The sequence below is a fragment of the Cricetulus griseus genome, chromosome 5 (genome assembly GCF_003668045.3).
Source record: "Cricetulus griseus strain 17A/GY chromosome 5, alternate assembly CriGri-PICRH-1.0, whole genome shotgun sequence".
Lineage (NCBI taxonomy): Eukaryota > Metazoa > Chordata > Mammalia > Rodentia > Cricetidae > Cricetulus > Cricetulus griseus.
In genome coordinates, this window is record NC_048598.1 from 186,534,760 (window position 1) to 186,551,258 (window position 16,499).

Below are 16,499 nucleotides of genomic sequence, written 5' to 3' on the forward strand. Positions count from 1 at the left end.
TGGAGTCACACCGCTCTTCTTCTCCCCGGGGGTGGTAGGGTGTGGCAATTCCACCGTCCAGATGTGCAGTGTAGAGCCGCGGCTGTCTCCTGGCACTGAGGAGTCACATGAGGTGGTGTGTGATCTTCCTCCCCGCCCTGTGGTTTGGTTCTAGGTGGTCTTGCCCCCACTTTTCCATCTGGCTATCTTTTTTGTTTTGTTCTGTTTGACCAGACTGGCATGGACCTTGATTTGAGGTCATCCTCCTGCCTTAGCCTCCTTACTCCTGACATCCTCGTGGGTTTCTTGCCATGAGACACAGTTATGGTTCTTACACAGATAAGAAAACGGAAACCAGAAACTTCCCAGGCTTGGGGGTTAGAGAGGTGGCTCAGTGGGTAAAATGCTTACTGTGTAAGCACAAGGACCAAAGTTCAAATCTCCAGCTCCCACATAAATGCCAGATCTCCTGGAGCCAGCCAGCTGACTGGCTAGATGGACAAGCCTGTAAACTCTGGTTCCAAATGAGAGACTCTGCTTAAGTATGTAAATTCAGAGAGTGAGCAGGGAGGACATCTAACACAAACCTTCGGCCTCCGTGTGCCCATACACATGGACACCTGCACACACGTGTGCCCACATACATGCCTGGAAAGAACAAATTACTGCCTTCTCTATGTGTGGCTTTTCAGATGTGTCTCTTGACCACAAGGCAAGAGGACAGGCCTTGTAGTATCCACTTTTGGTACCTTCTCTAGGCTGAGAAGCCTTGGGTGTTTGTGCCTAGTGTTTGGGGCTCACGAGCCCAGGCAGCAGCTGGCTAAGCAGTGTTTGGTGGTGGAGGGGTGCCAGGCAAAGAGTTGGTTTTTAAGAGTTTCAGAGTGGGTGGTTGTTCACGAGAAAAACTTGGGAGAAGTAAAAAAAAAAGAAGAAGGAAAAAAAAGAAAAAGAAAAGCGCAAGTCACACAGCCCGGGCTCATTGGAAAGAGTCCCTCAGGATGGCTGTTTGCTGCTAGTGCGGGGTGTGTCAGTTGCTGGTGACTGATGTGTGGTCAACATGGACACAAAAGCCTGGTTGAGCCAGTACCTCCTAGCTCAGTCCCCCCCAGAGGGACACGGTGGACACAGGCACTTTTTGGAGGGTGGATGGGTGGGGGGAACACTGGTTTCATTTTATTTCCTTCCGAGCAGATGCCAGCAAGCACCCTGCCACGGAGCCCCAGCCTCGTCTCACCAGCTACTCAAGCACGCTTTGATGTCTGCTGATGGGTGTTGCTGGTGGTAGTGACGATTTTCTAATATCACGCTGAATTGTTGCCATTCTCTTAGGAGAAGGCGACCAGTCCTCCCCGGGTTAATAAGCCTCCCATTGCTGTGGCAGAATAACTGACAGGTTCAGGGAGCAAGGGTGCGTTTTGACCACTGAGATCTGAAGCAGGAGCATCATGGCGGTGGGATTGTATGGAGAGGAGGCTGTGTGTATCATGGCACTGGGAAACAGTCACAGGGGAAGAAGTTCAGACAGGACACAGCTCCCAAGGACACACCTCCAGTGATGTGCCTTCAACCAGATGCCCCTCTTTCCAGAACACTCTACAGCCTCCCGATAGTGTCAGCAAGTCCGTTAATGGATTCATCCATTGATTATGACAGAACTCTCACGATCCGGTCACCTTTGTGGTGACTGGAACTTCCAGCCAGAGGCCAAGCCTTCAACACAGTGATCCTTTAGAGGGGGGTGACTTCATATGCACAGTGTAAATGGGGTCCCCACCCTCTCCCTTCCCCGCTCCTTCCCTTCCTCCCTCCCTCCTTCCTTTCTTCCTCAGTGTGGACTCTCATTAAATAAGGATATTTTTTCCCAGTGAGATTGTAATTCCTGTTCCTTGTTATCAATATCATTGTCCCTTGGGTGGGGACAGATGACTGGCCATGTGCCATGTGCCAGGGAGAAGAAGGGACTTATGGCCCAGGTGTGTGTTCTCAAAGGCTATCATGGGGCCTGGGTGCTGGGGTGCTTGCTCTTGTCCTGGGCATACTGTTCACTTGCCCCGTGACCTTGGACAACTTGGTGGCTACCTTTGGCAGGGGCCGACTACCAATCAGGCTCTTTGTTCTGTGCTCCCAGGCTCTGAAGGGTCCTCTCTCGGGGGCCTTGTGCCTTTCTCCCTGCTGGGACTCGGATGAGGTTGTTACTTGTCACTTGAGTGGTGACACAGAGGGTGGATCCCTCATTCTCTGCCCCTCCTGCTAGGCCCTCCTGGAGGACCAAGGCCTATTTGTTCTCCATAGTAACCAAATATTGACCTCACTCTGGCACTGGTTCTTGTCTAACCTTTGGGTCTGTTCTGGCTCATATCTCCCTTAAACACAGCGTCGTGGGCAGGTGCTGTGTGGCGTACTGCCAGGGTGAACCATACCCACCTGTACCCACCCACAGATGGCCACCTGTGCTGGAGGGCTTTTGGAAGCTGTCAGCTTTCTTACTTTAAGGGCGCTGTCCTGGGGTGCAGAGAAGGGCCCAGAGGCACACAGCAAGGTGGTGGCAGGCCCTCAGCACAGGGACTCTGTTCTGTGGCTGCAGGCACTTGGGCACCCTCCCTTATAGTGGGACCTCAGGTGCACCCCTCGCCTTGCTGACAGCCTGAGGTGGAGGATGTTTGATCCTAGGAAAGGCTGGAACCCTCAGAGACTGGGAGCTTTGAGTCTGGGGGTGCTGTTGGTGGGGGTTTTCACTAGGTAGCAGGGCACCCTTGGCTCCTGCTCTGGTCCTGTGTGGACTCTATGGGGTGAGAGGAACTTGTAGCACAGGAAAATGTGGGTGGCTGTCTGTCCCCTGCCACAGATGCCAGGATTTGGTGGTGGACACAGCCTGGAGAGCCTGACGTCAGAAATGGTCCATGCTGGGCTAGGCCAGCAGCAGCAGGAGACTGTCACCTTCGGAGCAGGGAGGGATGGTGGAAGGGTTCCTCAGAAGCTGCGGCTATGGCTGGAGCCCATGTGCTGCAGAGACGAACAGTCCTCTCTGAGAACGGAAGTGATGGTTGAGGGGCAAGAGCACGTGCTTCTGGGAGTGAGGTTCAGGCATCTGGGGCCCGAGCTGCTGGGGAAGCGGTGAGCAGATTCCAACCCTAACCCTAACCCTAACCCTAACCCTACCCTAACCCTGACCCTAACCCCTAACCCTAACCCTAACCCTAACCCTATCTCTAACCCTAACCCTAACCCTACCCTAACCCTGACCCTAACCCCTAACCCTAACCCTAACCCTAACCCAACCCTAACCCTAACCCTATTCCTAACCCTAATCCTAACCCTAACCCTAACCCTATCCCTAACCCTAAAACCTAACCCTAACCCTAATCCTAAAACCTAACCCTAAAACCTAACCCTAACCCTAACCCTATCCCTAACCCTAACCCTATCCCTAACCCTAACCCTACCCCTACCCCTACCCCTACCCCTACCCCTACCCCTACCCCTATCCCTAACCCTAACCCTAACCCTACCCCTATCCCTACCCCTAACCCTAACCCTAAAACCTAACCCTAACCCTAACCCTACCCCTATCCCTACCCCTAACCCTAACCCTAATCCTAACTCTCAGGGGTAGTTGGTAGGGGTACCATCTGCAGCAGATGGGGTGCATTCGTTGGGAAGAACCTGCCCCTCCCTCTGGTCAGTCACACTCATCCAGAGTGCCAGACTAGAAGAGTCCAGAACTCTGGTCTTGCTGCCCCACAAGCCTGACCAGCCTCTAGGAGAGGAAGGGCTGAGGGACACAGTCCAGGGAAGCTGTTCCAGGGTGGACCCTGCCCCCTTATACTAGAACCTTGCCCTGTCTGTGGGGACCCAGCCCAGCCTGTGCTTTCCTGCCCATACCCACAGGGTTGTTATATAGCCTGGGGCAGCAGTGAAGGTCACCCTTCCAACGTCCAGATCTGAGTTGCTCTTCTCCTTTGCAAAGGGCCCCCTCTCTATGGAGGCCATGCTGAAGTCAATGCTGCATGGGGAATAAACGGTCCATTAGGGATTCAAACCCATAGCTTGTGCCGGTGGAGACTTGGAGGAGCTGAGAGAAGATCATAACCCCCCCTTCCCACAAGACTCTAGCCCCCACATTCCAGTCTGCCCACCAGCCCTTCCAGCAGCCCCTGTGGAGACACCAGCTTCTTGTTTCCAGATGACAACCCTGAAGGATTCAGAAATGACTAGTCACTGGCACAAGGTCATTTACCTATGAGGTGTAGGACAAGCTTTCCTGTGATTAGGGAGTACCAGAAGCCATTCAGGAAGTTGAGGGTTTTCCAGGCCATGCTCACAGCCAGAAGGTGACCTTTGAGGGCTGGGAACTTGTGACTCTCCCTCCTGGTTGCGGGGAGAACCTTGGGTCCAAAGGTTCCAGCTACATCCTGGGTGAAGGAGGCCTCTGGCCAAAGGGTCAGCGAGTGAGTTGGTTGGCAGCCCTTTGCATCTCAGCACCAGCACCCGCTGTGGAAGCACCACCCTTCCCCGAAAGGGCCTTATACAGGCGCTATGCCACGTCTCGGGGAGGTTGGGGAGCCTGGTGCAGGTCCCCACTGTACTGAGAGGCCCTGGAGACATGTCCCCGCCCAGCACACACAGGAATATAGACTCTCTTCAGACTGGGTGGTGCTACCCCTTTTCTGGGGCCTAGCCCCTCCCTTTTCTGCATTGGTAGCACTATTCAGCAGGCCCTACCTGGTGGGGCAGATGTTTGGCTGAGTTCAGGTTAGCCCAGCACAGCCTTCCCACAGCCGGGCATTGCCCTAGGAATTCCAGAGACTTCTCAGTCCCCATGGCGTTTTTCTGGGTGGACATTTTATCTCAGTTGTTAAGTGAACCAGCACTCAAGGGAGTGTGTAAGAGTAACTTAAGACACACAGCTTTGACTCTCAGTTTGTGTCAGTTTCCCATGACTACCTCCACTAACTACAACTATGGAGGCCCAAACAGTCTTTGGTTTTTCGAGACAGGGTTTCTCTGTGTAGCTTTGGAGCCTGTCCTGGTACTTGCTCTGTAGACCGGGCTGGCCTTGAACTCCCAGAGATCTGCCTGCCTCTGCCTCCTGAGTGCTGGGATTAAAGGCGTGCGCCACCAATGCCTGGCCCAGTCAGTCCTCAGTGCATTCATTGTCTCTCCCGAGGGCAGAAAGGCTGAACAGGTCAGCCAGGGTGGTTTGAGGGAGAGCCCCCCCCCCCCCCCCGCCCCCTTTCTCACCTTTCCTGGCTTCAAGAAGTTTCAGTCCTGTGATTTCAGCTGGGACACTGGAACATGCTTCCACATTCATGCCGGTGTGTTAGATTCCCTGAATTCCCCAGGCTCATCTCTGCATCGTCACCTGAATCTTCAGCTCGAGCCCCCTTGTGAAGGGCATTCACACATTCTCAGGACTAAGGTGTGAGCCCTTTTGGGGGCAATGCTAAAGTGCTGACTCCTGCTCACCACCACTGAACAAAGCCCTCATGTTGTCACTGGGGGAAGTCGAGACCTGAGGGTTCATGGAGGAGATAGCGCTGATGGAGAATAGCGCTGGGGCACCTGGCCTCAGCCACACTGTTTTTCCTCTTCCATTTTGGTGTACATGTGCTGTGTGTATACGTGATGTATGTGCTTGCTAGCGTGTGTGTGTGCGCGCGTGCGTGTGTGTGCGCGTGCGTGTGTGTGTGTGTGCGCGTGCGTGTGTGTGTGTGTGTGTGTGTGTGTGTGTGTGTGTGTGTGTGTGCGCGCGCTCGCGCAAGTGTGCACTCACAGACGTGTGTGTCTTTCTTGATCACTCTCCATCTTTAGTTTTTGAGGCTTATGGATTCAGCTGTCCTGGTTTGGCCAGGGAATTTCAGGGATTGGTCTGTATTCCCCTTGGGCCTCCGCACCCCTGCTGGGTTACGGGGCACGCACTACTTGTGAATGGCCTTTTTCATGGGTTCTGAAGATTAGAACTCAGGTCTTCATGCTTGCCCAGCAGGTACTTCACCAAGTGGTCACCCACCCCAGTGGCTGGAGAATGAATGCCTCCGTAGCAGGAAGCTTGGCCAGGACGGCTCTGCCAGGCTGGGCTTGTCCTTAATCTTTACCACCTCCCTGCTATTGGTTAGATGCTGGTTTTTTTTGTTTTTTTTTTTTTTTTTTTTTTTTTTCAATAGCGATTGCCTCTGTCTTCCCTGGGCAGATCTTCACTGTCCTGTTTAATTAATTACAGGATGCTGTCTCTAGGGAGACCGAGTGATAGTCTTGTCATGCCCTCTGGAGTGCCTTGGCCTTCTGCCCTCATTTCTTGGAGTGGGTAGAGGATTGGAAATAGGAGGGGGCTTGTTCAAGTCCATCATGGCACCCCCAGCCCATTACATTGTGAGCAGCAAGGCCTACTCCTCTGCCTCGTCTTCCACCCTCTGCCCTTCCCCGAAAGAACCACCGTCTGGCACACTTCCTTCTTGTGTATGGTTTTTCATTCTTCCTGTCTGGCAGCTTGTCTGTAAACAATACATGGCCGTGCTTCACAGGGTCGCGAAGCCTTACGTCAATGGTGTCCTTCAGGGACCTGCTCCCCACCACCAGTCAGCATGCAGAAGGACATCACATCATCACCTTGTTTCTGAGGTGTATGTATCCTCGTTAGGTGTGTGGCTCAAACGCCTCTTTTTATCCTTGTTTGACCACTGTTTGTCTGGCCCCTTCTGGAAGGGTTGAGCCTTTCAGTCACAGGAAGCCAGCCAGGTCCCCTGTCCTGCTGGGCAGTCAGGAGCCCCCCCCCCCACCTCTTGGCTGTCATTGCCCTTCCCATCTCTGTCAGTGACTGACAGGCCACCCCCCTAGCACGGGCTGTCACCTCCACTGATGGATAGCTAGGCAGTCTCCTGTTTGGAGGCCCTCTGTTCTGTTTTTGTGGGGTTGAGGGATTCTGTGTATACTGGCCACTCTCAAGTAGGCTATACCTAGCGTTACCATGAGGCCACTTGCCTCTGACTTTGAGGTGGGGGCAGCGAACCTCGCCCCTCGTGACATCGGCAGTGGTGGGGGTCACACGCCCTGCAGCAAAATAAAGAGGGGCCTCCAGGCAGACCCTGACAGACGGGACTTCACTGAGGCAGCGTAGTAAACAAGAACATGCCCAGTTGGGCACTAAGACTTGGTGGTGGGACTCTGGAGTCCACGGAAGGGAATCTGTGTGGACTGCGCTGTGGGGGAAAAGGAGCAAAGCTGTGTGGAGGGCAGACTGTCCCCTCAGGGGGTGGTTACATGGTGCTCCGTGCTGGTGGAGAGGAGGGAGGACCAAGGTTAAGGTAATCTGGAATAGGGCACCTAGAGCCCGGGGTCCCATAAGAGTTTGAAAGTCTTGTTTTGTGAAGATAATTTTGCTGTGAGTCAGGAAGAGAGGGGAAGGGAGTGGCTTTGGAAACCCGTTCTCACGCCCCGGAAGAGCCTCCAGCTTGGGACACAGTGGGTGCTCACTGAAACCTGTGGTGTGAGTGTGTGTATGTGTGGGGGGTGGGGAGATTCTCTTCTCAGTGCCCTCTGGACTTTGTAGCAGCCACAGTGGCCTGTGCCATCCGGCACACTCACTGGCAGAGTGTGGACAGTTAGGTGACGGTGCCCAGGCCTCCTGGCCTGCCTGGTGGGTCCTTCCCGATATGCCTCTCCCAGACTTCTTGCTTTATCCATAAACAATGCCTGAGCCCCTTGGGCCTGCAATGGCAGCCACAGAGCAATGGGGCCTGACTAGAGCTTCGAGGCTCATGGGTGCTGGCACAGTGCTCACCGGCCCGTCAGGTGCCACCTCCCTGCATTAGCTCAGGCTCTGGTGTCGGGACACACCAGCCTCCTGTACACTCCACCTGTCTTTGTCTGTTCCTGCTCAGCTCAGGGCTCACCTCCTTCAGGAAGGAGACAGTCAATCTGCTCTGGAAGACAGGGTTCTGCCACCTACCTGGCAGGTCGCTGAGTGAGGGACAGAGGGGCTGGAATGAACCCATCTAGCATTGAGGAAGGGAGGTGCCTCCCCATGCCGTCTTGATGGCTGTACCCTCACCACAGACTTGCTAGGAATCTTCTTCACTACAAAGACTACTGCCCCGCAGAGGCTCTTCAGCACGTGCTTGCTCTCCCCTAGTGATGGGGCTCATCCCCGCTCCGGTAGCCTGAGTTGTTATAGAACTTGGTAGTTTTTCCTCAGTGGACTTGCATAAGCACAGCTCCCTAGTGCTGGCCAGGGAGGTGTGGCAGCAGAAGAGCAGGGCACTCGGGAGCATGCAGCTTCCCAGACTTTTCCGACCTGGCATGTGGGCATCAGCTACCCGGAATATGGCAGCCCGGGACCATCTGCCGTTGAGCCGGGCGAGCACTGCAGGAAGCGTGGTCAGGGTGGCCTTTGCTGCCATATGGTGCCCAGGATGAGGAAGGCTGCAACTGTGGCCTGGTGTCTGCAGGAAGACCACCTGCTCCCAGGGCCTGTGGTCACCTTTCTACCTCCCTGAGCCCTCTTTGTCTGTATAACAGTGAGAAGTAGGGACTGGTGTCTGTGAGGCACATGGCTGGCACTTACTTCATAAGCAGATGTGCTCATTGTTGGTGCTTGCTTGAAAGGTCATGTCTGATGGTGACCCTGGAGTTTCTATAACTGGGGTCCCAACAGCCCCGGGAGGGGAGTCACTGGCCCTGTTCTGCCTGCATGACTTGCTGTACTCTGTGAAGGGGGCGATGCCTCCCTATGCGGTGTCAGTTCTGAGGGAACCTATGAGAAGGGTGGATTTGCAACGCTGGGAAGGAAGCAGCATCCAGTAAAGGAAGCAGGAAACACGGGCAAAGGCTGTGGTAGCTCTGTGGTGATGAGGGAGACGTGTTCAACCCCCCCCCCCCCCCGGCTGCCCTGGTTACTTTCCATGACCCACTCTGGCTGTGTGTTGGAGTTTGTCCTAGCACAAGACATGTCGGTCTTCTGCAGGCTTTCTGTTGCACACTTGTTACATGCCAGATGTATGTGGAGACTGTGTCTTCCCCTACACAGGCAAGTCCAGGGCTGGGAGGGAGAAAGGAAGGATGGATGAACCTGCTTTAGAGTGGCCTTCCTCCTGCCAGGCCAGAGAGGGAAGGGACCTGTGAATGACATAGGTCTTTGTTTGTTTGTTTGGTTTTCAGACTGGGTTTCTCTGTGTAGCCCTGGCTGTCCTGGAACTCACTCTGTAGACCAGGGTGGCCTTGAACTCCCAGAGATCCACCTGCTTCTGCCTCCCAAGTGCTGGGATTAAAGATGTGTGCCACCACCACCCAGCTTGACAAAGGTTCTTTTTTAAAGTAACCCATCATACCTGTGCAGCCATCAGCCCCAGGCTCTGCTGACACGGCTGACACCATCCTAGTGTAGTGGCAGGAGACAGTTCAACCAACTGAACTGGTGGCTTAGTGACATCATGAGCCAACTTCTGCAGCCCCCCTGTAGCCGCTGGGCACAAGCCCCCATGGGGGCTGGGGGTTCAGCAGCACCATGTGCCTAGGTTACCGGCTAATGACCTGCCATGGGGTCTGGCTGTCAAGGGACCTTGTTCAGGAGGCAGGGTTGCCAGAAAGTCAGCACCAGTGGGGGCCCAGGAAGGGGGCAGCCTTCCCACTTTCTCCTCAGCTTCAGCAGGCCCTGCTGGCTTCCTGCCCATCTCCTCAGACCCTCACAGCTTCTGAGCTCCCTCCCCACTGCACCTCTGACCCTCCTGAGGCTCTCTGCAGGGGATTCCGCCCACCCCCCACGCCTGCTCTAAGTGGACACAGTACTTGGTCCTCCCAGGCCCTCAGAGCCATGGACTGGCTGACTTCTCAGCGTCTTAGCTGTCATCTCCTATCTCTTGCTTCCTGGGGTAGATAACCTAGATAACCCCTGGTCTCTGTTGCTTGACGGGAGGACTACTTTGGAGACTCAGCTGGATATACAGTAGTGGGACACCTTTGCTGCTCGGGAAGTCCCTGCTTCTGCAGTGGGTCCTGTGAGGGCCGCTGCTCCTGAGAAGCTCACTTTAGCCGCTGCCGCGCCGCTGCCTCCACTGCCAGCCGGAGCCCATGGCCTCAGAGGAGGCTGCAGTGGCACTATTTAGCCAGGAGGAGAAATCATACGGGCCACGTGACCTAGCCTCTCCTCATGGCCTCTGAGCAGCCTGTGGCCTGAAGGTCACCAGCAGGACAATCTCAGGGCTCTTCAGACAGGGCCAGAACAGTGCCCACAGGCTCCCTAGGGGACGGAGGATGCCCGAGGAGCAAGAAGCAGGGCTGGTGTCTGTTTCCAGGAAGTGGACTGTACATGAGCTGGACCATGACCCTCCCAGAACCGGACTGGTGGGTGCCTAGAGGATTGGGTGTGTCCCGGAGCACACCTTAGCCAGCTCCTGTGATCACTTCCTTCATTTTGCCTACAAGCAGCTTAGCTCCCTCCCTTGTGGCCTAGCCCTCATTACTGCAGCCTGGGGATTAATTTAATTACCTGCTCATCTCCTGGAGCCTGGGAGGCACCTGATGAGCTCATGAGTGAGTTTTAGGGCCAATGAGAAAAGGGAGCCTCCTCTCAGGGAGGAAGGGCCCCCATTCTCTCCTCTCTGCCCTGACCCATGGGGGACCCAGAGGCCTGGCATTTTAGGGAGTCTATAGTTTGGAGAACTGGGTGGGGACAGGGTCACACATAGAGAACTCAAAGTTGAGTGACTGGTGTGTGTGTGGGGAGGTGGGGGAAAGTTAGGAAGGCACTATAATTTAACCCATTCTTCTAATTCAAAAGGAAGATCTCTTCTTGCTCTAGAAATGGCATAAGATATATCCCATGTTGCACACCACTGACTAAAGGGTAAATGCTAAATGCTAGAGGCTTCTTGCCCACCGGTCAGGAGTCCATGGAGGGAGATGGATGGGTGACACTTTCTGAATGGTTCTGTAGCTGTAAAGGATCACGTGAACCTCACTTGGTGCTATTTGCTGTATCTTTCTCTGTGTTGGGGGCTTGTGCCTAGGAATCCTGTGTGTGTGTGTGTGTGTGTGTGTGTGTGTGTGTGTGTGTGAGAGAGAGAGAGAGAGAGAGAGGGGGGGGGAGGGAGAGGGAGAGGGGTGAGAGAGGGAGGGAGAGAGAGGGGTGAGAGGGAGAGAGAGAGGGAGAGAATGTGTGTTTGAGAGAGAGAGGGAGGGAAGGAGAGAGGGAGAGGGGGGAAAGAGGGGGGGAGGGAGAGAGAGAGAGAGAGAGTTTGCAGTCATGCCAGGGAATTTTGTGTAGCAGGGAAGCCAGCAGAGGGTATGTAGGAACGCTAGTGTCTTCCTGTGAGTAAACCAGCTCCTCTCCAAAGCTCTGCCCAGCCTAAAGGCTGGTCTGTAGAATGGGGCTAGCCCCTTTTTCTTTTTTAAAGACTTATTTATTATTTATGTATTTATGTGTTTATGTATTTATGTATTTTGTGTATACGAGTCTTTCTTGTAGCTTCAAGCTCTCTGTATATTCAAGAGGGACCTTGATCTCCCACCATCAGTTGGGACTGCAGATGTGTGCCATCACACACAGTGTGGTGCTGGAGATTGAACCCAGGGCCTCACGCATGGGAGGCAAGCACTCTACCAACTGAGCCTCCCCCCATCGCTGCCCTCATGGGGTGGGGGTGGGGTGTCTTTGGAATGTACCTGACTGACTGCTACATAGCTGGTGTCCCAGAAAGACTTGAGTTCCATTTGTACCCCGTCTGCCTTTCCACTCTTAGAGAGACCCAGCATATCCAAGTGTGGAGCCTGAGTGTGGAGTCGGTTCAGGAATTGCTCTTGGGCTTTGACTCGTGAGAAAGCAAGCGGAGGCATTTTCAGCCGCAGCCTCTGTGACTGGCCAGGGTCCTCATGGGGCTTTAAAGTCAGGGCCTGAGTGGAGAGACTGGTGTGGTCCCTCGGTTACATCTCCTGTGTGTGAGGAACCTGTTCCTCAAATTCTTGGAAACTCAGCTTCTGTGTGACGCGCCTGGGCCCCACGGCGGCGCCATCCCATTGGAACCACCCGTGCCCGGTACTGTTGCCATTCCTGAGGATGGGCTGGTCAGACCTTACCCGGGAGCTGCCCTGCTCTCCTCTGTAAAAAGCCTCCGCATTCCTAAGAGGTGACTATTGAGAATGAGGAGGAGGGAGGCTCTTGGTGTCTTTGTTCCCCAGCCCCAGTGGGCTGGGCCTTGCTCCTTGCCTCTCTGTCCCCACATCTTCTCCTGCCCTGGACTGTACCAGAAGCTCTGCTGGGCCCCGTGGACCTAGGCTGAGTGTGTTGGGGCTCCTGGGGGTCCTTTAGGTCCCCCCTGGAGAGCAAAGTGTCCCTTAGCAGGCAGGTCAGGGTCCAGCTGTATGGTCCTAGGCATTCCGGGGGATTGAAGTCCGTGATGGGCGGCAGTGGGCTCCGGATCTGTTCCTTATTAGAGTGGACAGCTGTCTCGTCGTCCCCATGGTTGATGTGGTGTGCCTGCCCTGCCCTGTCCTGCCCTGCCCTGCCTGTCCTGTCCACAGCAGATCCCAAGCCCCCTCTGTTTCCTGCTCGTCTCTTCCTTTCCTAGTTCTGTTCCCTGACTCCACCATGCCAGGTGCCCCCCACGGCAGCCTAGGCTGATGATCACTGGTCTGTCACTCTGCTCTGCGGGGGTAGCCCAGAGATGGGGACAGCAGAATGGCGGTGGTGTGTGGTGAGATTTTTGCCTGTTTTTTTTTTCTGATGGGATAAAAAACAGGGGCAGTGTGGTAAGGGTGGCTAGACTTCATTTGCTGGGATGTGTGTGTTATAAGTGGGGTTGTCTGGACCCCATGATTTGTGATTGGGGAGGTCCTCACAAGTGTCCTCCTGGGGGTGGGGTGGGGTGCTCACACAAGCCTGTGGTAGTGGGCTTTTTTCTTCCACTTTTGTTCTACTTGAAGTCCTGAGCCCCAAGCCTGTCGAATAGTGCTACTGTCATTCAGGGTGCGGTGCGTCTTTACCCCTAAGCTGCTGTCTATATGTCAGTCATCTCTGGAAACATCCACACAGACATGCCCCCATCTCCTAGGCATCTCTCACTCCCACCAAGCTGACTGTGGAGATTTGTGGCCACATTTGCCATGCCAGTGTCCTCAGATTCGAGAGGGGCCCCTGGACTTTGGGCCTTGGGGTGGGCTGTCTCTGCCTATAGATATGGATGCCAACTGCTTTTGAGCCTGAAACTTCTTGGAAGCAGAAGGAATCATCCCCTGGAAACCAGATTTCAGGACCACAGGGAGGGAGTGCCAGGGTAGGGTGGGGTCTGCCCATGGGTGAGTGCACTGGTAGCTAACACACCTTCTTCTTCCTCTCTGTCCCTCAGATCCCTCATCCACCTACATCAGGCCACTGGAGACCAAGGCGAAGCTATTGGAGGGTGACAAGCTCCCCCCACAGGTAAATGGACTACAGGAGTACCGGCTACTGTACCCCAAAGGCTACTACTCACTGCTTTGTAAACCGACCTCTCTCCAGCTCCTCTAGGGCTCCCACAGCTCCCTCTCTACCCTTGCGGCCTCTCCAGCCATCTCCAGAAAGTCTGGTCACAGGCCTAATCCTCACTCTAATGCAGGCTCTAGGGTGGCCATGGCTGGGCAGCCATGTTGACTGCTTGCTTCCCCAGTGTGTGCGGGATTCACATGGCTGGCTCTGGCCCAGCGGGAGATGAGGGTCACATGATGAGTGAAGAAATTGGGTCCACTTTATCCCTCTGACAGACCCATTGGAGACCCCATCCCCTGCTAACCTCACTAGGTCTGTCTTCCTGCCTCCATGCCCAACCCCGCTCACATAGACAGTGGGGGCTGTGGAGCTGTGTAGAGAACAAGCAGCTTTAGGATGGCAGGCGAGGGACTTGGCGATCATGGCTGCTGGTGGAGAGGTGTCCGATGGCGATGAAAGGGTGTCGAGCGTCTTGTGGACTGTGACTGGACATGCAGGAGACAAACATTTCTGCTTTTGGTGGGGATGGCAGAAGGCCTGGTGATGGGAGGTTATGGGATGCTCTGACTAGAGTCCCTGGGCCCAGCCAGCATGACAGCAAGCCCCCCAGGCTTCATCTCAGCCTCTCCATCCTCTGTTTCACCTGCTGCTCCATAAGTGACTGTCCTTGGATGAAACAGCCTTAGAAATAGCTCAGTTGCCTGGCCCTGTTGCCATGTGACCTGCTGGGCTCGATGCATAGGAAGACCGTGGCCGCCTCTGTCCACTGGTGGCTATTGGGAGGCTCATATTCCCGCAGTGAATTTAGTCCCACTGTATCACTGCCACAGGCTGCCCTGCTGGGACTAGTCTCAGTTGGTGGGGCAGGTCTCCGGGAGCCCGCCCAGTAGGTAGGCAGGGTAGAAGGTCCACATCCAGCCCGGAGGGAAGGGAGTCATTCCCTCTGGTGCTGGCTCCTGTGGGTCGGGCCACTGCTTCGTCGAGGGAAGGGGTAGCATCAAGTTCCAGGGCCCCAACTCAGGACCTGTGGTTTGTGGGCAGCGTCAGCCTCAGTTTGGCCTTCGTCCCCATGGAGAGGGAGGCAAGGAGCCCTTTTCCGAGTTCCGGATGCTGCTCCTATGGTCATTTGCCCAGAAGTGTGCTTCACCACTTCTTCTCTAATCAGAGAAGAGCTCATGCTCTTGTTTCTGCTCGGATTGGGGTTGTGCTTGAACTTTTGTCATCTCTGCTCTCAGGGCTACTTTGTCCCCCTGGGAACCTGTACCCCAGTTTCAAGTGTTGGACCAGGCCATGGACTTGTACTACAGATGAATGTGAAAGCCATGGAGTAGCAGCCCTTGCCTCCCTCCCTCTCTCCCTCCCTCCCTCGGGCAGCCATAGTTCCACCAGGAGGACCTCCCCACCTACCGCTGTGTCCACTTCCCTTAGTGTCTCCTGTGCAGGAGGCTGAGCCTTGAGGCCTGAGCAGTGGCCAGCCCCGTCGTGGTCTCATCTTTTCATAGGGATTCCATCTACATTCTGACCCTCCCACGTGCACACCTTTAGGTGTGTCTGCACTTGCTCTGAGCTTCCCTGGCCCTGGGTTGTCGTCTGTCTTTGGCGTTACTGCCCTGTCATGTTCCTTCCTGTGGATGTCTGTCCTTACCCTCATCTGACTGCCAACTGCTTGAGGAACGGGTGGCAGAGCCCCAGTGGCCTCATCCGCATCTCTAACCCTGGCATGGCTGAGCAGGGTGCATGAGCCAGGGGAACCCCCAGCTGCTCCCCACCCAGTCTCCTAGGCCCAGAGGGAGCCGGTTCTCACCCAGGCGCAGGAGGGTTGATTAGCTAAGGGCAGTTGCTGCGTCAGGTAGCAAGACACTGTGGAGACACCATGCTGTGGCCCCGGGACCATGTTTGCCCACTCGAGTCTTGAAGGAGGCGGCAGTGATGGCGGGTCCTCACTCCTCAGCCTCTTGGCTCTGGTGTGTGGAATTTCATGATTCTGTCATGAAATCATATCCAACAGAAAACCCCCAGCTCCTCGCAAAAGCAGAGAAATTGCCCACTGGCGAGAAGCGGGCACAAGGCGCGTTCTCAGCGATATTGTAAGGTGATGCATCCTTGGGGTTGGAGCGGGAGGCCAGAGAGTCCCCCGTGACTCCTGCCCCTACTCCTCTCCCCCACCCCTCCCCCACCACCTCTATTTAACTCCGAAACAGCTTTAATTAAAAATGTGCCAGGGTGTTCACAGGCTAAATTACTGTAGTGCAGTTCATATTTTCTTTCTCGTGTCGGCTTTAAAATTTCATCAACACAGCTGCTTCCTCCGAGATGATTCATCCCATGACTCCACGCACATTATTTTTCCTGCAGATTCTCCGTGCCCAGCCGGGGACCCGGGTGGGGGCAGCTGTAATTGACGCTGCGGCCTCCGGTTAGCCCCCTGCTGGGCTGATAAATGAAGCCTCCAGACCTGCCAAGAAGCCAGCCGAGCTCACAAAAGAGCAAGCGACCCTGGTGTTCTCCCTCGGAGGCCAGAGGACCCACTGTGGCTGCAGCTGCCCGAGGCTGGGGCTGTGGAGGGAGATGGGAAGCACCCTTGCCCTCCTCTATTCCAAAGCCTCCGTGCTCTCCCACACAGTGCCAGGTACCACGGGGCTGCTAAATGCAGCCCGTGATTTATACCAGACACAGGTGGAGAAACTGAAGCCTGGATGGGGGACTGCTTCCTGGCATGGAGGCTCTATTAATTTCCTTGGACTGCTGAGTTCCACACACAAGGGCCAGTGTTGGGGGCAGGAATGCACAGGCTACCACACTTAGTCTCTGTCGAAGAGGCTGAAAGTTGAAGATCAGGGCTGGTTAGCCTGAGGTCTCCCCTGCCTTGATGATGGCCCCTCTCTCTGTGGCCCTCATACTTCTCTGTCTTTGACCCAGTTTGTCTCTTTCACAAGGACATCAGTCACCTTGGATGAGGGCCTGCCGTAATGACCTTACTTTGACTTGCTCACCTCTATGAAAATCTCCATTTCCAAAGGGGTCTCATCCAAAGATTATGACCGGAGGTTCGGCCTTAACTACATGA

The 16,499-nt window shown here is 55.0% G+C and overlaps 1 protein-coding gene across 1 annotated transcript in view; it reads left to right on the forward strand.

Moving 5' to 3' along the window:
* The window catches only part of Ccdc85c (coiled-coil domain containing 85C), a 68,834-nt gene that overhangs the window by 36,583 nt on the left and 15,752 nt on the right, over positions 1-16,499 (forward strand). Inside the window, 1 exon segment of the mRNA XM_027416357.2 lies at positions 13,314-13,387. Within this exon segment, the coding sequence (XP_027272158.1) occupies positions 13,314-13,387 (74 nt within the window).